We start from the raw sequence: 27,217 nt of genomic DNA, 5'->3' as shown, positions 1-27,217 counted from the left end.
TGAAGAACTGCATTGTAGATACCTGAACACATTTTAGTTCAGAAACTTTAGACTAAAGAGAAGTGTACTTAAAGAAATGCAAAGGAAGACTTTTTAAAAATTTGTTTTCTTAACAGACAGCTAAATCATTACATGGTGTCAGGATAAACTGATTCCCCAAGGGATTGTGGAAGATCCCTGGCAACTATTAAAGATGATAGTTTTAGGATGTAGTTCCAGTTCTGGAGGTCCAATGGCTTTCAGAGCTTGAATAGCATGTTTCCTACACTCCTTCCACAAGCATTTAGAACACAGCATACTGGGCCAGAAGGATGCTGGATCAGATGTGCTTTTATGTCATACAACACGGTAATTAATTCCTTTGTCCTGACCTAGAGGGCTGCTTCAGAATTGTTCATGTTGTTTTCTGCAAAGCCATACAAATCAAGCTTGTTCCACAACACTTGCTTTTTCTTCCCTGTTGGGAAGAATACTTATCTGGCTTCACATGCAGAAATCTTGCACTATAAACTCTGCCACTGCAGGTTTAGATCCAATTATTAGTCTGTGAAGAGAAAAGTACTTCCAGGGCAAAATGCACTCTTCCTCCTGCAGCAGCCACCTGAGCTATGCTGCCTGAATTTAACTCTAAAATTCCACGCCTATATCTCTCTACTGACTACATACAACTCTAGATAGGCAGCTCTCATTTGAACAACTGCATTGTAGATACCTGATTGGGTGAGATGAATCCTTCACCCTCTTCCCTTCCCCCAATAACCACTTTTCTTCCCTGATTGTCTGGTTAATATTCCACTCATGCCAAGGCTAGGTTTATTTCCCTTCCTTCCCATGTGATCTTTTCTTCTTCTGAGCCTGCGTTTTGTCCTTCAACTCTTGTCTTTAATCCTTTCTGTCACATGTGCTGGTTCAGAATTGCATTCTTCCCTTCTTGGCTTCATCTTTAATTTGGTGCAACCACTGATTTAACATGTTCCTCAGTCCCCTCAAGTCCGTACACTCTCAATCTTCCTCTTAATGTAGTTCCATCACTTCTGTCACGTGTCTTTTGCCTCTTTACTCTTCCCTCGACATATAAGTAAATCATTGACAGAGATATCTTTCCCCAGCTCAAAGCAGTCAAAAGAAAGCCTCAACACGACTATTTGTTGTCCACGACACTACTATATTCATCAGACCTGGAATAAACTTCCCTGCCTTTACTCTTTCATAGACTATAACAAGCATAAGGTGGAAAAAAAAAATCATACTTCAATAGAAAAACGTTTCTATCAACACGAACTTTAAGAATAGACCAGATTAAAATAGACCATATGATAATTCAAAACCTAGCAGACTGAACAAGACTCCAGACATCGATTCCTGTCATCATCAGCCGTACTCACTGCTTCAAAAGAAGATGCAAGGACACTCAATAGCAGTCTAGGCAGTCATTACAGCGCTTCTGTTCATTACAGAAAGTTCTTCCCAATCCCAGATGTCTTGAAGCACAGGAATTATACCAAATTATAACACAAATAACAAAATCACAGAAGCCACGTGTATAATAATTTTACAGTACATATATAAGTTTACACTCCTATAGAAACCACAGATTTTCTCATCAACTATGAAATATCTAATCCTCCCTGAAATCATGCAGAGACAGCTGACTACATCGATACCATGTAGTTGAATGTTCTGATCTAGTTTACCTGGCTACTTTCTATGTAAATCCTACTTCTTTATTTCACACATTATCAAACATTACCCATATTCTTCTTCAGTCAGTGCTGCCTAATAATGACCTTAATAGGAAAGGGCTCATCAGTGCTTGGAAAATCATGTCCAGCATTCCATCACTGGATTTTTGTGCAGGAATCTCATGTTTCTGTTAAAAAATTAGCCTCGCCTGAAGTCAAAAACACAACTAACAAAAATTCTGCCCTGTAACAGCAATTTCTACAAAACTCTAGTGGGAATACCAAAGGGAAAAGCTGTGACATTCTTAGAAATAGGCATGAAAAGGAAAGTAGATCAAACCTCAGCTGGTTAGAACAGCATGGTGCTACTAATGCCAGGGTTGTGGTTTCAATCCCTGCACGGGCACCATTCACTTAAGAGTTAGACCTGATGATCCTCCTGGGTCCCTTCCAACTCAGAATGTTCTGTGATGTGTGATCACTTGGAACTCTGACACTGCAAAATTCTTGGAGCAATGCTTGAGCATGAGACCACACACTAGCTACAAAGTAATAGGACAAATCTTAAACAGCAGTATCCATCTCCAAGGTAATACTCCAAGCATCTGTCAAAGCAATAGGCTGCCTCTCTGTTACAGCTACTCGGAATGTTTCCTATTCCAGATCTGTGAGGAACACTGATCTCTCATAATCCCCCTTCTCACTTCGCCTCTGCCCTCTACTGTACTATGTTGTTTCATTAACACCTCCCAGTTTTGTTTCTCTGGAAAGAGATTCCTCCTTCATGTCATTCAGAAGGATAACATTTTCATCAGAGAGGTACATAAACATTTATGTTTTAAGCCCTATGAGGAGGGGTTTGTTCTGGAGGTATAACGATGAACTGACAGTAGGGGAAAGAACATGTGTAAGCTGTACCCGATTTCTAATTTCTAACTGAGAAAAGTTTAATTCTTTCTTCAGTTCAGAAAACGTCCCCAAGAACAGCCAGCTAATGACAACCCAGAATGGTTATCACTTCTTTCATATTTAAACTTTATTTCCTTAAAAGCTGTGCACACACAAAGTTTCATTCTCTTGATAATCTGACACACCTTCTTATCTAAACTGTGAATTGCCCTTTACCAAACACTGATTAAAATACTACAGCCTATAAAGTTGATTGTGTGGGTATAGAATAGGCTGTGATGATACACATAACACTCCATTGATTCCATGCATGGCTTTATTTACGGTCAGGATTTACAGTAAAAATATAAATATTTTTGGTTTAATGATTCATTCTTGGAATGAATGTGTAAACATTTTTGAACAGAAATGCTCAGGAGCACAATTTTCTTGTTGAGCATAATAAAGGTAATCCAGGCTGATGCCAAATCAGAGGGTAGAAGTGGGGAATTGGAGTTTAATAAACCTCAGGGCAGAGAAACTATTTCAGGATTAGGCAGGAATGCCCAGCAGTTCATAGACTGGTTTATGTGCATAGATTGTCAGTAGAAAACCTAGCACCAAAACAAAGATATTCAAGGAACAGAACCCAAACATGGGACTCAAATGACAAAGACAACAGTAAAAACTGGTCTCTTCAGCTGTGACCCCATTATGCAAGAACAAGGACCTACTCAAACTCACAATGCAGCTAACAAGGGAATGGATAAAACAATATTTATTTACCCTGCCACAGAATGAGAGTCACTGATGCAGGAAGCTACTGAGGAAAAAGTTTCATAGATAAAATTTAAACTGCTCCTGATAATTTCATAGCCATGAGCATTTCTAGCTTTGAAAGCTGAAAAAAAAGTAGTAATTTCAATTGTCATTTTTCAGCTCTAAAAATGAGCACCTGAGTACCACAACTACTACTGCTATAGGGAGGATATCAAACTATTTGTCTTAGTGACTTCACCAGACAGGCAGTTCCTATGTTTCTGCACCTGCTTTTGTGCATTTCCACCCATTCTGATAATAAATTAGCCTCTGTACCAAAAACAGCTTCATGCCTTTCAGTGTGGTGAACTACTCTCCTGCATAGTGCAGAAAGCATGCAACATTTCCATAATTCATTACTATTCAAAGTCTCAAATTCACTCCTAGATTTTATTCAACCAATCAAAATAAATTCAAATTGGGCACTGACATTTTTGAGCTCACGACTGTACTCTCAAAGTGTCTTGAGCACTTAATAAGAGCTCAGGACCAGGAACATTAGGTTTGAGTCTGGCAGGGGAAAAGTCACCCTATTTCCTCCCAGGTTGAGAAGTATCAGAAAAGTCACACAAGTCTGAAACACGAAAAGTTGCTTCAACTCAAAGTCTAACACAGAACATAGTCTTCTTCCTCAGGAGAGTATTTTGAACACATCCCTCTGATGGTACTTATTGAACAATGTGTTCCCAGGTTAAAAAAAAAAAGTCCAAGCGGAGTCTCCAGAAACACTCACTTCAACAACAAAGAATTGGAAAATGCTTTTAAATGAGCCACAAATCTACCAGGCCAAAGCAGGACGCTTCAGATCTGGCAGGCGAGACCAGAGGAACTGGTTCAGCAGGAAGCATTCAGCTATGCCCTTCCTCCCCACGTCACCCCTTTGAAAACCAGGAATGGGCTGATTTACCTATGCAGACCTCAGCCACTGCTATCAAGCTGCCCTTCAGCACGTGCATGCACAACACACCCCCCGCCCCTTACCTTATTTAGCCATTTCAGCCCCGGTATTCTGTTAGAGTTGATTTGTTCTTCCAGCCAGGGCCGCATCCGCATCCTTTCGACAGGCATTGTCACCCACCTGGGAAGGAGCTGCAGGGAACAAGGGACAAGGTTACTCGTCTGCCAGGCAGAACTCCCAGGCAACTCCTCCACCTCTGCACAGTACACTCTTTAAAGCTTTGCAGGAACTGAACAATTGTAAATATAATCATTATTTTAGATCTGTGTGCGAGCCTCCCCTACGAGCAACTGGGATGATAAAGTCCTCTTTATGGCAGAAAATACTCTTCTGGTACACTTCTATTAGGAAAACCTTCACCTGAAGATGACATAGGGTATCAGCAAAAGCTTTTCTGCTGAGACAGGTGAGATACCAGAAGTCACAAATGAAAACACACTCTTGGAGACATGTCTTTTTGGTCCACATATGCCGACCAAGAAGAGGTATCTCCAATAAAAAAATATGTAATGAAAAAAAAAAAAATCACATGCAGGAGACATCATTGTACAAGCTAAAATGACGCTTCTGCTAACAAAAGGGCTTTCAAATGGCTGTTTCAGTCCCATGAACTTGACTAGAATTAATAAAAGTACATTTTACATCACAACAATTTAGCAGACCATTTTAGTTCTGGCTGAGTAGTTCGACCCTCTCCCTCCAGCTTTCTCTGATCAATCCAGTCACCGATTTTTTTAGCTTTTATTTTACATTTCAAATGCTGTTCAGCTATGAAGCGAATGCTTCACACACACCCCTCAGCTGCACTACACCACCTTGTATTATCCAGCTAAGACTCAAACTAACTTCTTTTTCTGTCTCTCTCTCTCACACACACACATGACCTTGATCCCACTTCCCTGTTTAGAGCTGTAAATTATTGACATAAGAGTCCAAAGTCTTGAACCTGAGGCAGAAAATTTTAAAAACATTAACCAGCTGGCACTAGTTGCAGATTAAAGCACCACATTAAATGTCTGTTAAGCACCCTGGAACCCATCATTTCCACATTCAAGTACTTGCATTTAGGCTGCTGCTTCTCCTTGCCCCCTCTGCACCGGGCTCAGCTCCTTCCTCTCTCTTTTGCTCTTCACATCTGTGTTCTCTGCATCATTCTTAACTTCTCTGCTCCACTATTCTTGTCACCTTTGATCTTAAAAATAAAAAAGAGAAAGAAAAATTTGAAAGCACACAGCAATGGCACAAATGTAAATGGGTTTGTTCTCGCTTCCTATGGGAGTACAGGCATGGGACAGACTAACAATTAGGCAGTACCAAGTCCACACCCAGCACAAGAGGAAGAAAAACGTTCAAAGTTTCCTCTCATTGCTCTGAGGACATGTATTTCCTTGAAACTAATAAGGAATTAAAACCTGAATGTAACAATAAAGTTCTTTGAAGTGTTTAGAGAATTTACCAGCAGCTATACTCACACCAATCTCTTAGCAAATATATTGGTATTTTGTTTACTACTGTGCAGAGCTGGTCACCGTGCCTCAGCTGCAGCCTTTTGCAGTAACTACGAATTTCTAAAATAGCTCAAAAAACGGTTGCAACTTCTCAGCTCCCTTTCAAGTTCACTTCAGATATGAAAAAACAGCTAACCCCAGGAATCCAAGAGCGGACAAGCCCTTGTGCATTTCCTCTCTCTGTGTAAGCGGGAAGCTGTTTTCTGGGCAAGGGTGATGTGGGTTCAGCTTTTTTAGCCCCAGGTTGGTGGCAAACAGCCAGCCATGCTGCTGCATCCCCCTCCCCTTGGAACCAACAATCGCCATACAGGTTGCAGAATGTACAGGAGATCTCTACCATCTTCCCCTACTAGAGTTTGAGTCAAAGCTGAAAAATGCAAATGGCAATGTACTAAAAACATGAACAAATTTTTATTTGTCTGACAAGGAAGAAATAATTATCTGCAAGAGATGCACTTCTTTTTAAGGTCTTTAAGTATGCATGCACTTTGAGACAATTCCTGGAAACACTGCATTAGATTCAACATTCAATATGAGTGCTCCTATTTAGCAGACAGACTCGCTTTCTGGGTAACGAGCCCCTAAGACAAATTTCAAGTCCATCTGAATGAACAACTTAGACTGAAGGCAGAAAAGTCATCTTGAAAGCAGCAGCAATGAATCCCACTTGGGACAGGCAACATGGAAGAAACAGAAGCTGCCTTTGTACAAAAGCAATACATTTCAGGAAACTAGAAAGCTGCCAACAATCGCTACTACAAGGAAGCCAGTCTTGCCCAAAATGGCAGAGTTGAGGCAACCTGTCTTTTCCCTCCTACATCCCTGGGGGCTTCCTCAGCTCTCCCCTGCAGATACCGTGGAGAGGTGCTCATCATCTTTTTGGCACCCTGGGATTCCTCTGGGATCAGCAACTGCAGCTGTCAGCACGCACCTTCCCATCCATCACCCACACCAAGACAAATTAATCCAAGGTAATCAGGAAAAAAGCTTGTCTTGTGAGAAGAGAGGAGTGGCTCTCAAGACCTGTTCATCTGAAAGTAAATTCAAACCCAGGTAAAAATAATCTTACAGTGATGCTCACTGGAGGGAACAGTGGGAATCTTCTGGAGCTTTGTCCTTCACAGAGGAGCAAGCATAGCCGTGCTTCTGCTCATCAAAACACCATCCCCACCCCATGCTCCTTTAAGAGAACATGCAGCTGAAAATAAATCTGGATGTCTTCAGTAGACATTCCCAGACCTGTCTGCCTCAGGACAGCACTGACCACAATGGTGCTAAAACGTAGCAGGGTTTTTGCCAGTTGCATGTCAACAATATCCTTTTGATGAAAATACCAAGTCAACTCTCTGTGGAAATGAAGGTGCCATATCTCCATTCAGAGCTGCCAAATGTATGATTTATTTGCACAGAAAGAAACATCAGCTTCTGCAGTGCCTTAAAAGTGGCTCCTGTCTGTCCATAAATGGCATTGTGGGTGCACTTGAAGCCTTATTCCACTGGCTCCAGGTGGGAGAACCTGGAGTCCGCCCATCAGTGAGTATAGATTCAATCACTTGACATTAAGAATCATTCTAGTTTGTAAAGGCATTTGAAATGCCCCAAAATAGGCAGCAAAATCATGTAAAGTTTCAGGGGCCACTGCCTAACACCACGCCAGCTTCACCATCGAACAGAATATATCAATTATAAAACAAAGCTACAAAGACAGAAACTAAGGTGAGCTCTACAAAACAGCAGGTATGCCAAGTTTCTTGCCAACCTCTCTACAGTGTTTACCCAGCTGACCAAAAAAAAAAGCAGAAGCAGTCAATCCTTTTAAGAAGAACAAAACATCAACATTTATAATCTGGAGCCGGCTGTAAAATTAAAAGCAGTTACCCACATATCTCCCACTCCTGGTCAGCTTAAATGTTGCACTTCCCTGCACATCCACACGTAGAAGAAGCTATATACAGACACCGGTATTTTTTGTACCAGGGGCAAGTGCATGTCTAACAGTATTTTCAGAGCTGCCAAGGCATCCAGTTCCCACTGGCTTCACCACTACCATCATCTCCTGAGCTGTGGGTACCCATCTGCTTGCCTAAGCAAACCTCTCCAAAAGCCTGGTTACTTTTGCCTGACTGAATCTTCACACTCTGGTTAACCAGGAGAAAAATAGCTTAATTCCTGCCTTGGGTCACTTGACACCATCTTCCTCCACACTGCAGAGACCACGGATGGAGCCAGGAAGAGGAGCAGAACCGGCTGGGAGGGAAGAAGGAGCAGAGGGAAGGAGCAGCACCGGCTCCACCAGTGGCAAAGAAGCACCTCGTACTCCATCACTCCGTTACCCTTCGGTCTCATCCCAGTTTTGCTGCATGCTAACGCTCTCTGAAGACAGCTCTCTGAAGAAGTCTAGGAACTTAGTGGGCTTACAAGCAACACTTCTTTCTGCAGGGTCTTCTTCATCTGCTTGAACCTGGACTATGGCTCCCATCTTGCTCAAAGAGACATGTGACAGCACAACCAAGACAGGAAGGCACTCTGGCATTAGGAGTGGGAAGGAGCAGCTGGGAAGGACAGGGAGGAACCTCTTAATCCAAAACTGTTCCTATGCTTTTATACAACAGCTTTAAATCTGGATAATACTGACCCCCAGCATCTCTTTGGTGAGAACACAGGAAAATGATTAATACTTCCAGAGACCCAATGTTGAAGTCCTTCTGGCATTATGTTGAAAATAATTCTTGTTTGTTTTCTCTTCTAGTTTATCACTGTCTCATGGTGGAGGAAAGGAAGACTAATCATCAAGAAACAGTCAGGTGCAGATGGGACCTCAGAAAACATTTTTCTGCCCTATCTGAAAGTAAGAGCTCCTTTAGACCTTGTAAGTAGGACTACCTGATAGGATATCACTCTATGACTCTTAGTAACATAGCCAGTCTTCAAAACTGACCATTTTTAACTATGCCTCCTACAAATGTATTAAGACTGGTATTTCCAGGAATATAATTTCCCTTTTCTTGCTCTATTTTTACCACCTTTTAATATTAGAGGGGGCCACAGTCAGGAGCATTTGCTGTTTTAGGGGTGGGAGCTTAAATATATCGATAGACATGAAGACAGCAATAAAATTATTCCAAACCAGTGAGTGGGCAAGACATCATCCCCAACTCACTGGCATTTGCAAGGAGGGGGAGGCCACTGGGAGCCTGTGAAGAGCTATTCCCATAGCATGAGCATAGCCCATGGATGGGCTGCCACCACAATTTATGGGGGGATTATTTTGATCTTCTTTGAAGCTTTAATTACTGCACTATTTGTGCTAGTCGGTTCAGCCTATTTTTTGCAATGAGAAACTTCAAGAACGTGGTGAAGGTTACTCCTCAACAAGCTATAAACCGGTTGCAATCTGCATATACACATATTTTCACTCCATAATGATTGATAAGGAGCTTGTAGTCCCTCCCTACTCTCTGCAAGAACATTCTAGTAAGTCTGACTTGTTTTTTCCTGCACATAGATAACATTCCTGCCCTACAGAAAGTGTAACCTTTGAGAATGAAGAGCTCTTCACTAGAATTACAGCAGCTGTAGACAGAAAGTGAAAGCAATAGCATGGCAGGCACCATAGCTGAGCAGTACACGATGTTCTCTTTCCTTCAGTTTCACTCTGGCAGCATCTGGATAACTGAAAAGGCACAAAGGTAATCCCAAAAACACAAGCTACTCTTTGCCTGTGGGTACTTTCTTAAAAGTATATTCCTATGAAAAACAAAAACCACCAAAAAAAAGCCAGAAAAGCAGTTCTTCTTTCCCTATCACAAAGTACCTAATTAAAAGATTTGTCAATATGTGAAAACATTATTAACATTTGTGAAAAGTTAAGGTGGGATGAGATCTTGGAGGCACATTTGTGAAGTAGGTCACAGCCTTTCCTCAAAGATGTGGAAAAACATCTGTTTCTCAGAGGACATGTGCAGAATATTGCATGGTATCAATTTACCTTTTCTCTGCAAATACAGAATGGGCAATATTATTTTTTTGCAAAGTTGTCTTTACTTGTGCTTTGCTGATAAACTTTTAAACTATTCCCTTTGTTTGCTAAGGCTGATGCAGTTAAGAAAAGCATCAATCATCCCGTGTGACCAAAGAGATATGCTGAAATGAGACCATATGCTAATTTTAGGATTCAGAGAACTGGGTTTTGAATTTGCGTCTGTGCCAAGACTGTTCCAGTATACAAGGAAACATGATCTTTTTTTAAAGAACAGTACTTGGAGCAAAATTCTGCTCTTTGCTCACAGACTGAACTCTGCCTTCATATAGGATTTTGCAATATGACAACCTTTTTCTGCTATTCTGCCGTGAATACCACTTTCAAAGATTTCACCATCTGTATTCTGAGCAAAGCCCCACTTAGAAGTCAAACTCATCAGAGGGATAGAGCCTCCTCCCAGGTAAGAAAAGCTGTTAGACTTATCTGCCCAGAAATACTTCAGAAATGTGAGATTGACACTGAAAGGACAACAGAAGTGCACTTTCCTCAGCTGCTTTGACTGTGGACACCTGAACTCCCCTGCCCGCAGAGTGTGGGTAGACAAGACCTCTGCCTAGTACATTTCCTGTCTGCCATGAGGTGGAGGAGAATCTTACCACAGGTGCTGCAGAACATGCCTTCTTTCTGATAATCCTAAATTATGCAAATATCCTTATTATTTTTTTTTTAACCAAGAGCAAACCACTTCATTAAAGAGTACTAAATGAGTAAAAATGGGCATTGCCATTCTCAGAGGTACAAGGGTTACAGGTTCAAAGTGAAATCCTCACATAGAAAACAGATATGAAGCCAGAAAACCCAGAAAAACCAGTAACAGACTTTCTGGACTCATAGCTAGTTAGAAAACAAAACCTACCCTCTCTGGTCTTTTAATTGCATGTAATGGTGCCTCTTTTTCCCTTACCATTATTCTGTCAGTGATTCCCTGTTGAACAGGGCGGAATGGGGGGAACATCACTGGCAGATTTACTTCTCACTAAGCACCTCTTGCTGTGAGCTCCGTTAAAGTATTTGCCATGGTCAGTCTGCTCCACAGACCCAGCTCCTGTGTTGGCTCTAACACTTGATCCACATTGTAGCAACAGCAATATTTTTCCTGCTCTTTCCTAATGTTTTGGTGGCAGCAGAAAAGATTATGTCCTTCCTGTCCATCACCAAGAAAGAGTTCACTGCAGCCAGGAAAGGTGGTACCTTATTAACTCTGGTGCTTGCAGGAAGGAGGCAATTTCGTCAAGACAGACCAGAAAGCCAAGAATTGGAGAGCAGGCAGGATGAGAAAGCACAGGTCCTGGGCAGACTGGTGTAAGGCATGGCCTGGCCATTAAGAACCTGTACAGGCAACCACCAGGCAGTACTTCCCCTGCTTCCCTAGGCTCCCAAACGAAATGTGGCAGGGCTACAACAGGACTATGGCTGCTAAGGGGAAAGCTTTGTGGGGTGGTGAAAAAACTGGAAAATCAGGCAGATTCATGCTAGACTCAGCTACCCAACTTTCCAAGGCTTTGCAATGCAGTGTCCAGGTTGTGCCCACCTCATTGCAAGGTAGATCGAGGAGGAGGGAAGCATTCAGCATGCCCTCCTCTCCTGCCGATGTACTCAAGAACGATACACAAAGTAGAATGAAGAAAAGCCCTTTTATCCTCAAGCGACAGAGGGCAAAAAGTAACCAATTCAACTTTCCCTGAAAACAAAACAAAACAAAAACCAAAGAAAACGAAGGCAAAAGTAACTCAAACATGTATTGAAATCAGCATTACAGACTGGACGTTAAACACGCCCAGGAAAATGTACTGTGAGAACTCATACTGTATACGGAGTGTGTTTCATCAGCCCTATAGCATTTCTGTTCCACCCAAAGGGTGTTAACATGCCCTGGCTGGGATTCAGATGTTACACATCAAAACAGACTCTTTCCTTTGGTTTCCATGCAGAGCTTAGTCTCCCTCAGCAGCAAAGACACGAGTTGTTACTTTGCAGTGATCTCAGGCCTCATTAAAGTTAGCACTTGGATTTGCAGACTAGAAGTTCACTGAAGAAAATCCATCTTATTTTAATACAATAAACCCAGAAGGTTGTTCTTTTTTTGCTTCTGGACTTAGTCATAATAAAGCAAGGCTTCAGCTTCTCAATACTCACAATGAAATCTGCCTTGTGCTGGCTCCTGTGTTAAACACTATCACAACACCAAAAGAACACAATGTCTGAAGAACAAAATGTCTGTGGCTGAGCATATCCACTTCTCTGGCATTGCAGCAACCTACATCAGCTGGGAACTTGGGCCAGGTTTTTAACATATTGCTAAAGATCATCTCCACAGTATCCCTGCCACAATGCTCATCTGCACACACATCAACGTCTGCTAGTCTGGTGACAATACAAAATGATTGCTTCAACTTCCACTTTAAAAAAATATTCTGTTTCCTGGAGGTTTCTTTCATTTTCTCCTCAGGTCCTGCAGGGAGTGAAGATGGGAGATGCTAGATTCTGGTGGCATTAGGATGATAACACATCTGTACAAGAGACACTATCCCTTGCCACCCCCTCCAGGAGTCTCAAAAGCTGCCATAAATTGATTATTTATAATCAGTCCAATATCTGATTTCTTCTTAAGCTTTGTGTTACATCTGATGACTGACCACAATTTGTTCTCAGTATCTGGGATTTCTAAATATTTTTCTCTCAAATGTTGCCTAAAAGAGAGGTGGTGACTTTCCTGTACTTCACTCAGACAAGTTTGGGAGGGGCTTGTTTACAACAAGAGATTTGTTGTCATGGTTGTCAGAGAGTAATTAATTCCTTGCATTGGGGAGCAGTTATCCTCAAAATAATCAATTTTATTCTGGAAATAAGCTTTCATATGCGAATCCACTCCTGAATAGCCACATGCATTTGCTGCTGCTGCTTAGCTGTGTTGGTTGGAATCCACGGAAGCTAAACTCTGTGCGTTCTTTAAAGCTGTCAGGAAAACTCAGCATTTGACACCTGAATCATAAAGAATTTTCCAGCCTAGTGAAAACTAGGCTATTAAAGCTCAAATGATTATAAACAATCACTTCACTGATGCAACTCAACGTCATTCAGTTAGACCACTGTATTCTCATGGCCTCCATGACTAGGTTTACAGGAGACTTCCCTAAAACTTTTAACAAGCACTTTTACTACATGGGTCCCTCTGAAAGCAGTGGGAAATTATGCATGCACATACCTGCCAGACGGGGATCTTAAACAGTGAGAGTACCTTTTAAAGCCTGGGCAGCCTTTATCTCAGTGTCCTAACATTCCTTTGCCTAATTACGGGTGAGTGCTTTATAAGGTGCTATACATTAGAAAAGAGCCATTGTAAAAGTGCTTGATCTCACTGCTCCCACACTAATGACTTGTGAAGTTCAGACAGGATTGCAAGGAGTCAATGACATTTTAGAGGCACTCAGGGATGCAGAAAAACATTATTCCAGATAGCAAACACTGAGAAATGTGTTCAAGGAAGAGTTTTCACATTCACTGACCATGACCTGCACCTGATGTAATCCACCTTGCTTGGATTGGGCTTGTTTCTCACAGCTACCTTTGTTTGTATAACATACTGTTCTGCAACACACAGCAAGAACTATTTGCACACTACACTAAAGTGTGATTTAATATTTGCTTAAAGCTTTTATTTTATTGTCTGGGCAAGGGCAGTTTCTACCACTGAAGTTAATAGCTAACCCACAACTACACCTTTGCTACCCAAACTTCTAATTGTTAGCACAGCACCCAGAACCAGCAGCAAAAGACATAAAGCACCTCTGTCTAACCTTACCAAGAGAAGCAAACCCAGCCCTTTCAGCAAAGCAATTTCTACTTTAGTTCTAAGAAAAGGTATTCAAGAACAGTATACACTATTTCGGATTTGTAAAAAACACTCTCATGTTTACTTAGACACTTTCTTTACAGAGAGATCACAGCAGGCATGCACTTGGGGGCTGGGATCCTCTGAATCACCCACTGTGAGCTGGAAACATGTCTGTCACATGAACTTATTTACAGTTACAAAAATAGCACCATGAAAGAGACAGATGTGTTGTGCACAAAAAAAATGAATTAGTTATTACAGAGATATTGCTTGACTGGAGAACTTAAGAGAGAAATATCTTTCTCTTGTACACATTTGAAAGGCGTGCGCTTAAAGTGTACTAAGTATTAAATGCTTGTACTTATGCCTGTTGAAATTACATGATCTAATGCTCCTTTTTCTAAAAATGCTACTCTTTCCTCTGCCACAGGAGATACAGGATATGAATAGTTAATAGGATTGGTTACAAAATGTGCTTTTAATTAAAAGTTTTTGTGTGGACCACAGACCAAAAGCAATTAGTTGCACTTTGTGATCTGCAGCAGCTATTTCTATCTCGGAAATTTCCTAAAATACTACTGAGCTAGAGTGAGACAACTCAACTCATCTTCATTTCTCATCTAAGCTGCATAAATATTATTAAATAAAACAAAACTAAACTTCTTTGGATTCTCTTATCAATCTCAAATCTCAGAATTGTTCTGGCATCCAAAAGATTTAGTTTTTATATGCCTGAATGCAATGTGTTGAAATGTGCGACAGTTGGACCTCTGGAATTAAAGTTTTTCATTTCACCCCAGTACAGCTTTAGCAGAGCAGAGATTGTCCAAACTTCTCGTCAACACCCAACCTTTTTTTCAATACAGCCCAGGAGCATGCATCTCTAAATAGGAGACAGACATTCATTTGAGATTACACAGCCATCCAACGCTTGTCCATCTTTTGACTAATTCACCAGATAGTTCTCAAGGTCACAAAGTACATTTTAGCTGTTGACTCATCTGTGGAAATTGAGTGAAACCATTCACAGTCATTTCATGGCATCAGCAAAGCTGATACTGGCTTTTGGTTACTGTTGATCTGCCCCTGATCTAAGTGGATGACCCCAAAGGTGGTATATAAAAAAAAAAAAAAAAAAAAAAAAAAAAAAAAAAAAAAAGCTGACCATGTATTTTATACCCAATTCTATCAGCAACTCAAATCTCAACATGACTAAAACTCAAGTGCTCTGGCCAGCTGAATTACTGACTCCCTTTCATCACTCTCGATGTCATCACTTCCACTGTACTTTGTGTACGTGTTTGCCACAGCATTTCAAAACAGCACTTCTGTGACTGAAGAAGACACCACTTCCCATATTGCAGGGCCTTTGCCCAGACCTCTGGCTGTGAGAAGTGGTACCTGGATAAAAAGAAGGAGTGCAGCCCCTACCCTCTATTGTGTAGTTTGCTAAGGGAGTGCTGCCATGCAGCAGTCTAATTTAGATGACAGATTAAATAAATGGTAAAACCGGATTATTTTTTCAAGCTCTCATGCTTCTTTCCTCTGTGTTTATTCTTTCATTTTTGCCAACTGGGAAATGAAAACCAACGGAGTCAGTTTCACTTTTGTTTATATTTGGTTTCAATTTTATCCTCAAGTGTTGCTTTCATCTTTTTCATGTAACACTGTTGGGATTTCAAATGCTACAGGCAACCTTTTAGTAATTTTAAAACATTACTCTCCTATCCTGCCTGTTTTCCCATTGCAGAATTATTTTTATTTTAGATAAACTTTTTAAGATGCTGTCACAGTTTTGGAAAGTGTTTTGGAGCGGAGCTGTTTAGTTTTGATTTTACAGATTTATATGCCTCAACCAATTAAATTCAGTATTTCACTATTTTCCACTTGATTTATGTCTCAGTTGTATACAAAGACCATTTACAGGATTCAATAAAACACCTTAAAAGAGCAGCCAGTACACCAAATGCACAAAAGCCCACATCACGCACCAAATGTGTTATACATAAATGCATGAAATGCACATAAAGAGCTAAATTTATTAAACGACCTTAATTTATTAAACAACAAAGGAAGTATATTGCTTAAATAAAGCTGTAGGAGCTTGCCTGGAATGCTGCCAAGCAATACGCAATATCAATAGAAATATTACAGTACAGGCTTTGTCTTCTGTGCACTTATTAGGCCCTTTAAGTTGCATATATCCCTCCATATGGATCAAAAAGCAGAACTTAACCACAAGTCACACTTCTCAAAACCAAATGCGTAAGCAACCCTTCCTTCTTTTGTGCTGTATTAATGTTAAGTATCTAAGTATTTAAAAAGTACTTAAATTAATTTTACAGCGAAAGGGAAATGGTTGGACAACATCCACTGTCACGTGCAGTTCAGAACAAAGGACAAATTTAACCAGTTTTGATGCACCTTAATGCCATTCCTAACACCAGAAATATATTGGGAACTACAAACCAAGCTTGTCAAGATCAGCTGGAAAACCATCAAACAGCAATCTGCCCTACTCTTTAATAGACAGGAATATGAAAATTATTACTTCCATGCTTATCTTGAAAGATAGCAATCTATACAGCAACAACTGAATGTTAAAATAACTTAAGAGTTGAAATTTAAATTCTGCACCTGGGGTGCAGAACAATATGCCACATGCAGGCAGATTTGCTCCTGGATATGTGTCCAAGCTGCAACAAGATAAAATGTTTGCCTTGTCCTATAGACTGCTATACTTGATTTAATGCAATCTGCTCCCAAGCAAACAAAGGGCCAGAAGATTTCCATCATACAGAAAAGTTGGGCTTGCAATAGATTACAAATTAAGACACCAAACATTACAGTGGTACTGTTTACCACTTCTTTCTTTCTTTCTTTCTTCTCTAGGTCATTCAAAAAACCAGAAATTTTACATGAACTTCCAAGAAATTGAAAACATATCCAGCACTAACTGTAAGAGCAAGTTTTAAAACCTTTTCACAGTTTATCAATAAGAAGTATATGCTGTACAATGTATTAGTTATGCTATATACAAAACATCTAAATTTTATGTATTTATATATATGTAGATGTGGAGATACGTATATATGTGCATATATATATATTTACATACACATAGGCTGACATTAAACTCTGAACTGTTAACATGGTTTCCCTTCCACTAACTGTTGTTAATTTCAGGGGTTTATTTTAGTGGCTATTTTTATCTTAACACAAGAGTTTATACATAGTCAATACAAAGGAAGAACCTTCATACAATTCCAATAAAACTTCTGAAAAAAAAAAACCAACCCAAAACAAAACTAAAAAACCCCAAGAGGAAATTATTTAATTACACGCAATGATATTTTGCATAATGCTATTCCTAAATTAGGAATATGCAACATAACAAATCTGTTCTTCTCATTTACCCTATCCAGAATCTTTTCAGCTTACTTATTTGTTGTTTTGTTTTAAACTTGAGATCTCAAAGGACAAACCAGAAAATGTTTTGCACTATCAGTTTGTAGCAGTACAAGCTACAATAAAACTTCTGTAAACACAGCCTCATGGTTTATGCCCCCAATATAACAATCATTGTAGGCCTTTGAAGAATCAGGTTTCAAAAGAGCAGTCTTTACAAATGAGATAAAGAGATAAGCAAGAGTAACATGTGATTACTTTTGTATCTTTACCTAGAAAGGAACCATGACTTTTAATATATGATGCACAAAATACAAGCTGAGGTTCTAATCCAGAAAATGTCAGAAGAATTTTGCAGGGGTACTGCTCCAATGCAATGTTAAATGCATACAGGATACACTTAACCTGACTGTAACTGGTGTCAAGTTAACAGCTGGGGTAGCAAGCCCAAATTAAACAGGATCATCATAGACTTTTTTTTTTCCTGGAAGTTTGATAACATCTTATGCTACAAGTTTCACATAACAAAGGGCAATATGCAGTCTCTCTGTTGTCTGCGAATGGACTGTAGCTTATGCTTCTCAGTGGAAATTTTTAGTAGCAGTTTTCAGCAATGATTCTTGACCAGCATCTTAAGTAATTCTCTGTCAGCAGTCAGTGCCCAAAATTTGACACTGAACTGTCCTGACTGCTAAGTTGCAGAGCAAGTTTCTCTCCAAAAGCCTGCCTAATCACTCGTGAACCTGAGTAAACTTCTGACATACACGCAATGGCTGTGAGCACCACAATTTATGTACTGCAGGACAAACTTCTGGTCTTTTGAAGTCGCCTCCCATTTGTTTTATTTGGGTCTCATTTATCTTACCTCTTCACTGTCTTCATGATACTGATGATTTTAAAGAATATCCCCATGGCTCCTTCAGTCACTTCTTTTCCAAGCTACTTACTCTTTCACAAAAGCTCCTTCCTACCTTCATCATCTTTGATATCCTCCTCTAGCTCAGCAACTTTCACTACTTCCTGAATCAAGAGAGGGGAGCAACATGGATTTGTAGTGGCATGATGGTCTTTCCATTTCCTTTTTTAACTCCTTCTTAATAATTCTTAACCTGTCCTGTTCTTCATTAGACACATCTTGGCACAGAGCTTATTTTTTTCATTGGATTATACAAGGTGTATGATGTTTTCCTGAGTAGAAAGCCAGTCCACTCCTCATTTTTGTGTACAGAAAATTGGGATTGCAACCCCTTCCATTCACATTACACTGAAATTGGTCTGTACTGAACTTCATCTGCAAACTTACATCCACACTTATTTTAAAATAAGATTCTTCTGCAGACTTTGTGGTTCAGCGTTTGGGATTTTCATGCTCCAAATTAGTTAATACAACCAGCAAACTCGTCACATTCCCACCTATCCCTTCCTCCATCCCTTGAATGACATGGTCCTGGGCAGATTTGGGGAGAGGGGTACAGCCTCTTTCCACTGAGCAGACTGGCCAGGACTGCACAGCCTGAAGCAAACTGATCCCATCTTGAAACTGGCCTTGCTTTAGTAGACTGCATCACCCAGACAACACCCCAGCAATATCTTTAGAGAATGCCAGAAGAGTCATGACACTCAACTCCGTGGCAACAAAAGTCAGGCCCAATCTTTGTCACTGTTTCACATTTATACCCATGTTCAGTAGTCCCACTGACCAACCAAGCAAAAATGCCCATCCTCAAGTTCTGAGCCTCCACAGAAACCCTGAAAAACTGACAGCTCATTTGTTACATCCTATTTCTGGAGCACCAAAGCAGGCCTACTCAAGGAGTTACATGCAAGAGGCAACATATCAGCAACTTTCCATTTAGATTGCTTCAAAACTCTGCGACAAGTATCACCTCCTGCCTTCTAGTTCATCCTTCCCACTGGTTTGTTCTCACACCTTCTCTCACAGACACTTCACTTTGAAAAACTCCTTGACATGTTCATTCCTTAAAAAAATAGAAAGGTCTGGCAAAAGAATCTCCTTGAACTCTTTCTTGGAGAAGCAAGGCTCAGAGAATTTGTTTCATTCTTCCACTGACTTTATCTTCCTTGGGCACTCCTTCTGCACATGGATAACTTATCAGCAAGCTTCCTGGTTTGATGTGCTTCAAAGAGTATATTCTAATTGCTCTCATGCCTTTAGCAGCATGACTCTTTGGCTTACCTTATTGTGTTTGACACAGATTTTATGTTCTTTTCCACCTCTCCCATTTGAAGACAAAAACCTTAACATTTGAAAGAGGTCTTTTTACTTGTACCGAGCTGCTTTATTTTGCTTGTTGGCCTGCTCAGCTTTTTTGGTATTTTTGACAGATGACATACAATTGGTCTGAACCTTTACTATTAGTGTCTTTGAAGAAGTACATGCCACTTGCAACTATTTTACACTTTTGGCTGCCTCTCACCATTAGATTAATTTATTTCCTTGCTATATGAAGATCTACTTTGGAAGAGTAAACACTGCCAAAACAACTCTTGCCTTTGCTGCTCCTGAAAAAACATTGAGTTTAAGGAAATTATGACCAGTGTCATGTCAGAACTGGCCGGGACTTTGAATGCAAAATTCTGAACTTAATTCTTGCTGGCCCGTACCTTGCCCAGAGTTGTTACCCCCAGTTGTTATCTGTACAAGCTACACCCAGAAAGTAGGGGTTTTTGGCACCTGGGCAAATTTCATGTTGGGCCATGACATAATTAATCTACATGGGGCCTACTGAGGCTTCTCATTAACAATTTTATTTCCTACTATTGAAGATCTCTATGTTTCCTTAATATATGACAGTTATTGTCAACACCTAGGTTGGGCAGTCAGTCATATAGTCCTAATCTGTCTACTCTTCCTACACAGGCCTAGAACATCAAGCCATGGGACCCTGTGTTACTTCCCCAAACAGTTATTTCCTCTTTAACAAAAAGTTTCCCACGTCATGCACGTGCAATCAACCTAGTCCTCTCTATGCATACACAAAGTTTTTGATATTCCAAGTATTCTATCATGGAGATGTTTAAACACCATGCAGGTGATGCACCACTTCAAGAGAGTGAGTCTCATGGCAAGCTTTACAATCCTTATCCACCAGCTTTTTCCCATTGTTTGGTTTTTAAACCAAATATATAAATATATATATGGTATATATAAGCACATGTTTTCATTGAAGGCATACATAGCCTGGCAGCAAATTTATTTACATAAAGCCTATTCTTCTAATGTAGGCTCTATTTATTAAAAAAAATATTTTTATTCTCTCTTGAATCTTAACACCCTTTTTTCTTCATCATTTTCTCAGCTCTGTATTAAAACTGCCTCTAACTTCACTTGGTCCCACACATCAAAGACCTTTTCTCAATGGAGAAAGGGGCCTTTAACCCATCTTCCTAATAGACTGCACGTTACTTCTCATACCTCTTGGCTACCCGTTTCCACACAGCGTGGCCTGTGATGAACAGCTCTTCTGTAGAGACTGACTTGACACCTCCTAAAATGTCACTTCTGTCATCAGCAAGTGACTAGGTAGCAGTGCCAAACAATAAGGACTGACTGCTCCACCTGCATCTACCAACCTGCTGGGACCCCCAGGCTCAGAGAGAGAACATAGGGCTCAGCAGGCTGACACTTTGCCATGTCTGTACCTCACTGAAGAGCTGCAGCGTGGCACATGACCACAGTGAAGTGACACTGTGCCTAAGGAGTTGGAGCCCTCACAGCTTTCATCACGGTTTACCAGCAAAAATAAAGGGGCACCTGAAGTAATTCCTTGGCAGCATGTTACCAACAGGGTCCAAAGAAGGACACTGATGCATCTGAAGGGGCAGGAAAGACTGCGATTCAGACTGAGACCATCTGCCTCACAGATCAATTCTGCTACTTTTGTGCGACTGTCTCTATATTAAGGTGAATTTAAATGTTGCTGCTCCACTCAACTCTCTTTTTATGGTACTAACACAGGCATTCTGCAAAGGTTGTTAAGACTTGCAAAAAGTAACTGAAAAGTTAAACATGTTGTATTTCATCTCCAGAAACTGAGGTCTTTTTACAACTGCTCATACCTTCATGATAATGCTGTCTGCGAGACCTTAGCGCGGTACGGCGAGCTATAAATTACAACTGTACACTTACCGGAAGGAGAGTTCTGCCCTCCGGAATTCCTTTATCTGAGCTCTGTCTAAAGAAGTAACGTTAAGACACAGACTCTGCTGTTTAGGAGCTCACTCTAATCAAAACAGGAGTTAAAGACCTAAGTACCTCTGGGAATCTGGGCCGAGAGATCCTGCCCTTCAGGTACTCGCAACTTTCATCCCAGCCATCGCAAGACGCTTGAAATTTGACCCTGCGTACTGCGCACAAAGAAAATCCTGGCTCCCTACTTCCCTCTGGGGTTAGACGTCCAGCGCTTGGCTCTCTCTCGCTAGCGTGGGGCAGGAGAGCGCCTGCAGAGGCGGCCACGCCGCCGTGCCCGCACGGGAGGCCGCTCCTGCAGAGAACCGAGCGGCCGCGCCACTTCCTCCTTCCGCCGCTCCCGCGGAACCCGCCCCCAGCCCCGCTCCATCTCCCCCCTCCGCACTGCCGCTGCCGTGCCCTCACGAGGACGGGACCCAGGGGCGCCCCCGGCCCCGGCTCCCTCCCCGGCCCGGCGGGCGGCGGCGCTCGGGCCCGGGGGGCGGCGGCCCCGCCCCGCCGCTTGTGTAACGGACCCTCCGTGAGGCGGGCCGGGCCCCGCCCCTTCCCGCCCCCGGCCCCGCGGGGGCAGCGCCCCCCCCCGCCGCAGCGACCCCCGCCCGCGGCCCCTCCGCCCGCGCCGCCGCCGCTCCCCTGCCCTTATCGGAGCCGCCGCAGCTGCCAGCCCCACAAGAAGTGCGGGGGCCACCCAGCCCTGCCCGGCCCGGCCCGCGCCGCGGCCCTCCCGATCCAATGCCCCCGCCTTTGTCTGTGCGCCCGAGCTCACTCCCCACCCGGGAAGCGGTGGGTACCCCCCGCCCGCTCCATCTCCGCCGCGGCCGCATCTTCCCTTCCCCCACGCCCTTTCTTAAACGTAGCGGCGGAATCGGGCTCGGCCCCGGTCGCTGCAGCCCGACCTTTTGTTTTTAAAACCGATGCGCATCTGCCCAGGAGCCCCCGCTGCCCCGCACACGGAAACGGCAGCAATGCGGCAAAATAAAACGAAAAATAAATAAGAAGAAAAGAATAAATAGAAAAAAAATAGAAAACGATTCAAAATTACCTTGCCGGCCCGTTTTCGCGGCCCTTATATAATTCCTCAAGGTTACCGCCGTTGCCAGGGGACACGAAATGGAAATGAAAACAGGCGCTGAATAATCGCGGGAGCAAAACTAAAAGTTCAGTGCCTCCGCCCGGGCGGAGAGAGGGCCAGATCGAAAGCAAAACAAGGAGAGGAAGCGGCGAGGCCGCCGGCGCTTGGAAATCCCCCCGCCTCTCCGCCGGGCCGGGCCGGCCGCGCAGGCGGCGGGGGCAGGGCTGCGGCGGCGGGCGCGGAAGCGCTGCGCCCGTCACCGCCGCGCCGGGGCACGGCACGGCACAGCAGCACAGCGCCGGGGCACGGCACGGCACGGCACGGCACGGCACAGCACAGCACAGCAGCACAGCGCCGGGGCACGGCACGGCACGGCACGGCACAGCACAGCACAGCAGCACAGCGCTGGGGCACGACACGGCACGGCACAGCACGGCACAGCACGGCACAGCAGCACAGCGCCGGAGCGCGGCACGACACAGCACAGCGCGGGACTCCGCCACCGAACCCCGCCCGGCACCGGCTCCCGCTGATCCCCGGCCTCCCGCAACACGCGCTGGGCCCGCAGGGCTGCACCGAGAACTGGAGGCACCCCCACCCCCACCCCCCCCCCCCCCGGAGAGCGAGGAAGCACTGTTCTGGGACGCGCAAACCCAGGGCTCAAAGCAGGTTTTCCTGGAGACCAGAGAGGAATCCCTGCCGCTCAGCTCCACCAGCACCGACTGAATCGCTCCTTGCGTCTCTAGCTCCTCTGCTGAGGTCGGAGTCTTGGTTTCGGTCTGGTACATGTGCATGCTAGGACTGTCATTGCCTTTGGAAAAGGACAATGTAGTTCCACAACGAGGGCAATCACCGATCAGATCCTTTGAACACAGCGAGGTTCAAGCGGTGGGCTTACTTCGAGAGAACTCTTGCATTTCAACAGATTTTACAAACTGCCGTTAGTTATGGAGTCAATGTAGAGACGAAAGCTTTCTACAGGATTTTGATAATCCCGATTCAAACTACAGAAAATAAAATTGACTGAGGTTGCAATGCACTATTCCTAGCCCTAGACACAAATGATAAAAGAAAAGAGCACTTGGAGGCTGGAGGAGATACGAAATGCAGTCATTTCAGAAGGCTGTATATGGAGACAGGTGTATGCATCGCTCTCACATGCACACATATCTATACATGCGCTGTATGCACATACATGTGATGTATTCAGGTAGCCAGGCAGTGCAGCTCCCTGTGTGGATACACGATGCACAGCCAGCAGCGATGGGAGAAGTGCCAGGACACCGGGGGTAGTACAGGGAGTGGCACAGGGGATGGTTAAAGAGCTGTGTGCTCTCCAGCTGTACAGCAAATGGAGGGCGAGCTGTTTTCTAGGTGCTCTGTGCTCTGAAGATCCTTTGTGGCAGTATCGCCTGGATGTGCAGAGGACACAGAGCTAGAGAAGAGATAGGGAGACCACCCTTGTGGGTGACAAGACCTCTTGTCGTGAAAAGGCTTTCCTTGTACTGAGAACATAATCACAGAACAATTTTGGTTGGCAGAGACCATGGATGTCAGCAATCTACCACCTCCCAAAACTCACTGTGGCCTAGAAGGTGGCTGTGGTCCACGTGCACCAGCGAAGTAGGAAAGGTCAAGGAAGAAGTGTGGGAAGCAAGCCATAGGGTGCCAGGTAGGAGAGTAAAATAAAGCATCTCCTTCTAAACTTCTCTAGAAACATTCCCAGCAGTAAGGAGAGGTCCACATGTAGAGGGACACAGGATCCCAGAGCACCTGCACAAGAGAAGCAAGGAAGGTCCTGCTCACGTGGCTGATACTCCCTGGTACTTCCAGAAGAGACTGATTTCCATGAAGCCACAGTGGAACGAGAATGAGGGATATGGGACACCTGGCTTCAAATTGGCATGTTGACTGAATAGATGTGCAGGGAAAGGAAATAATCAGCAAGACATGGTAGTGACAGACCACAGCTTATGTAGGAAGGTCAGACTAGGCTATGGCAATAGGGAAAGAGGCTATGAACTCCATGACAAAAGAAGCAGCAAAATCAGCAAACTCCAACAGCTAAAGCCAAATTTTCAGAGACTTAAGGTCTAACTAGGATAAAGATTGGGTATTAGTGCCTTCTGACCAGTTTGGAGATGGTTACTATGGCCAGGTTGAATTAGAGAGGAGTAAACTGATTGAAAATGAGAAATTTCTAACCAACTTGTTCCTACTCAGAAATAAGATCTAACAGTTGCAAAAACTCATGGTTCAGCACTCAAAAACTGTCCCAAAGCTGGTGGAAGGTGGCAGGATGAAATGCAAAGAACAGAATGGGGAGGGCTGCTATATACCTCCTGACAATCACTCTGGCCCATGTGTAACAGAAACAGCAAAGATCCAGAGAAGAGCAACAAACATAAAGAAAAATACGGAGCCACCCTGATGTTAGAGTGATTCAAGTGACCAGGATTATACAGGATGGAGAAGTGATAAACAACAGAAAACAGTCAGACCTGAGAGAATAATGAGACAAGTAGGGGTGGATTATTTACTTTCTTTTCTGATATAAGAACTAGAGAGCATCAAGTGAAACTAGCAGGTGGCCTAACAATTCAAAGCAAGCAGAAGGAGGTGGATCTTCATGCAGCAGGTAATTAAACAGTAGGACATCCTCCTTTGAGGTGCCAGTAGTTCACAGGGGATCCTGAAAACACACCTGTACACATTGACAGAATGAAAAAACTCCACGAGGTCTGTTAAATGTAAAGACACCAACTCTGCCCCAAGCAGCCCCCAAAGCCATAAATTTCTAGGGGTTAGAAGCTCTTTGGTACCCTTTGAAAAAATCCTGAATAGAAATGCCTGCAAATGGTTCAGGGCAGGAATGCTACTCCAACACCTCCCTCCAAGCAAAGAGTAGAGTGACTTGGGTTGTCTTTTGCAATACTCAGTAGCTGATATTTTCTCTAGTATGTGCTTTTCATTTGTTTGCAGAATGACCCAGCTTTGGAAAATACTGTAATTTATGTATAGGTAAATATTGTGTAGAAAAAATATCATCATTTTAATAATTTAATGCCTCATTCAGAGGACACTATTCGCAAAGTGGCATTGCCATGAATTACATTCGTTGGTTTTGGTCAAAGGAAACAGTTGGCTTTCCCTGAGAAACACTAGCCAAGCCATTGGGCAGAATTTGCAGCTTGCTTTTGCCATTTCCTCCTTCCTACCACCTTTACCCGATCTCAGTGGAGCACGTTCAAGGATCTTGCTGCATTCTGTGCATTGACAAAGGCCTTTCCCTCCATTCCTCCCAGCACCACAAAATCAGAAATTATACCAGAAATTAAATCTTCTGTTGTGATTCCTTTTTTTAATGCTGAAAGGGAATGGGAATGGGCAGATTTTGTTTTCTAAACTTTCAGCAGTGACTCATTCCCTCCAAAAAGAGGCTTTAACCTCTTGTGACTTTGCTGTTTCAGTAAGATGTGGCAGCTTTAAAACTAGAGAATTTAACCCAGAAGTCTCACGTATCCACAGCCTTTCCTCTGCAGAACTGCCAAAGTTTGCAATTTAATCTTTTAACCAACTTCTTTACGGATCTGGCTACTGGAATCAGTTGTTTCCATTAGCATCCTGCCTTTCCTTCACAAATGAGTCTGTTTTCTAGCCTGGAGTTCATTTCTGTGAGAAAAGAACTTCAGACTGGGAATCCCTTAAGTTCCAGAAGGTAAATAAATGGGCAACATGCCAGCCAACTTTGTGGGTATTTTTTGTTGGCTTTTGTGGGGTTTTTTTTTGTTTGTTTGTTTTGTTTTTTGTTTTGGGGTTTATTTTTGGTGGTATTTTTGTTAGGGTGTTGTTTTTCTTTTTTTATTGTAAGTTTAATAATAATTTTGAAAAGTTGAATAACATTTATGATATTTTCCCTTTTTGCTGCTTTTGTTGTGAGTTTTACCCTGTCTCTATGTGGTGCTGACTATACCATCATTTTAGTTCTTAAAATCACTGTTACAGGCATTGGGACTATTCATATGTAGAAAGTGAATTTTCTCATGGACCTGGGACTCAAGCTTCCCTACTCACCTACAGCTGACCTGTTTATTTTTCTGATACATTAAAGCAGGAAAGCTAATTTATGTTACAAGCCAGTATCAAGAAAATAAATCAATAGCAAAAGTCTTATAATTCTTACTTTAATAGTATTACCCACATCTTCCTGAGTGCCTACGCCCACTTTTAAACATGAGACACAGTTAAATTTATTTTCAGTTTTAATTTGTTCTGTGAAAAACATTCTGATGCTGATGTAATCTTTTGCACTGGCATTTTTAGATACTAGATACTAATGACACCTTTCTTATTAAAAACGCGAAAAACAAAAACCCATGAGATTTTTAGGGCTAAGAATTTAAACTATTAGCATATTACTGTAACACAAATAATCACTCAAAGTATAATGGAAAAGTGTTGACTAACCTTTTAAGAAGTTCTGATTAATTTGTCCTCTGAAATCAGTTCCATTTGTTGGAGACTCGGTTGTTCGGGGTTTTTTTGTTTTATTTAGTTTGTGTTTATACTGTTGTAAATAAAAGGAATGTCTGGGTTTTGGTGTTTCTGCAGTGTTCTAAAAGTATTTATGCTCATATTAAAATTCATAGAAACTAAAGCTTGTTGCTAGAACCCTGGAGATACAGCTGGGTCTCGTCTTCCTTACCCAGCATCTAGAGAGAAAAATATTAACTCACTTAAGTCCCAATTGAGCAAATAGGCCCTTAAATAAAAGGACATGAGCAACTCCTCTCGC

General features: G+C 42.4%; 1 protein-coding gene and 1 long non-coding RNA gene across 13 annotated transcripts in view; one reads left to right on the top strand and one right to left on the bottom strand.

Moving 5' to 3' along the window:
- The window catches only part of LOC148223931 (uncharacterized), a 57,490-nt gene extending 36,375 nt beyond the window's left edge, over positions 1 to 21,115 (top strand). The window contains exons 3-5 of one of the 6 annotated variants that reach the window (XR_015803106.1): positions 8,605 to 8,703; positions 16,625 to 16,690; positions 20,461 to 21,115. This is a non-coding gene — a long non-coding RNA (uncharacterized LOC148223931). Of the gene's footprint in view, positions 1 to 5,535; positions 8,507 to 8,604; positions 14,117 to 16,624; positions 17,025 to 20,460 lie in introns of those variants that run through there. The other 5 variants (XR_015803105.1, XR_015803104.1, XR_015803109.1 and 2 more) reach the window with 5 other exon arrangements.
- The window catches only part of IRF2 (interferon regulatory factor 2), a 44,202-nt gene extending 17,192 nt beyond the window's left edge, over positions 1 to 27,010 (bottom strand). The window contains exons 1-3 of one of the 7 annotated variants that reach the window (XM_014880478.2): positions 22,393 to 22,686; positions 5,410 to 5,539; positions 4,371 to 4,478 (exon numbers count right to left, since the gene is read on the bottom strand). In XM_014880478.2, coding sequence (XP_014735964.2) covers positions 4,371 to 4,457 — 87 coding nt within the window. In that variant the 5' untranslated portion in view covers positions 4,458 to 4,478; positions 5,410 to 5,539; positions 22,393 to 22,686. Of the gene's footprint in view, positions 1 to 4,370; positions 4,479 to 5,405; positions 5,540 to 21,290; positions 21,332 to 21,416; positions 21,486 to 22,392 lie in introns of those variants that run through there. The other 6 variants (XM_088163521.1, XM_088163524.1, XM_088163522.1 and 3 more) reach the window with 6 other exon arrangements.
- Between the last annotated feature and the right edge of the window lie 207 nt (positions 27,011 to 27,217).

Source organism: Sturnus vulgaris, chromosome 4, assembly GCF_052056855.1.
Source record: "Sturnus vulgaris isolate bStuVul1 chromosome 4, bStuVul1.hap1, whole genome shotgun sequence".
In the NCBI taxonomy this organism is placed as follows: domain Eukaryota; kingdom Metazoa; phylum Chordata; class Aves; order Passeriformes; family Sturnidae; genus Sturnus; species Sturnus vulgaris.
The sequence above is the reverse complement of the archived record's forward strand: the minus strand, read 5'-3'. Positions and strand labels throughout refer to the sequence as shown.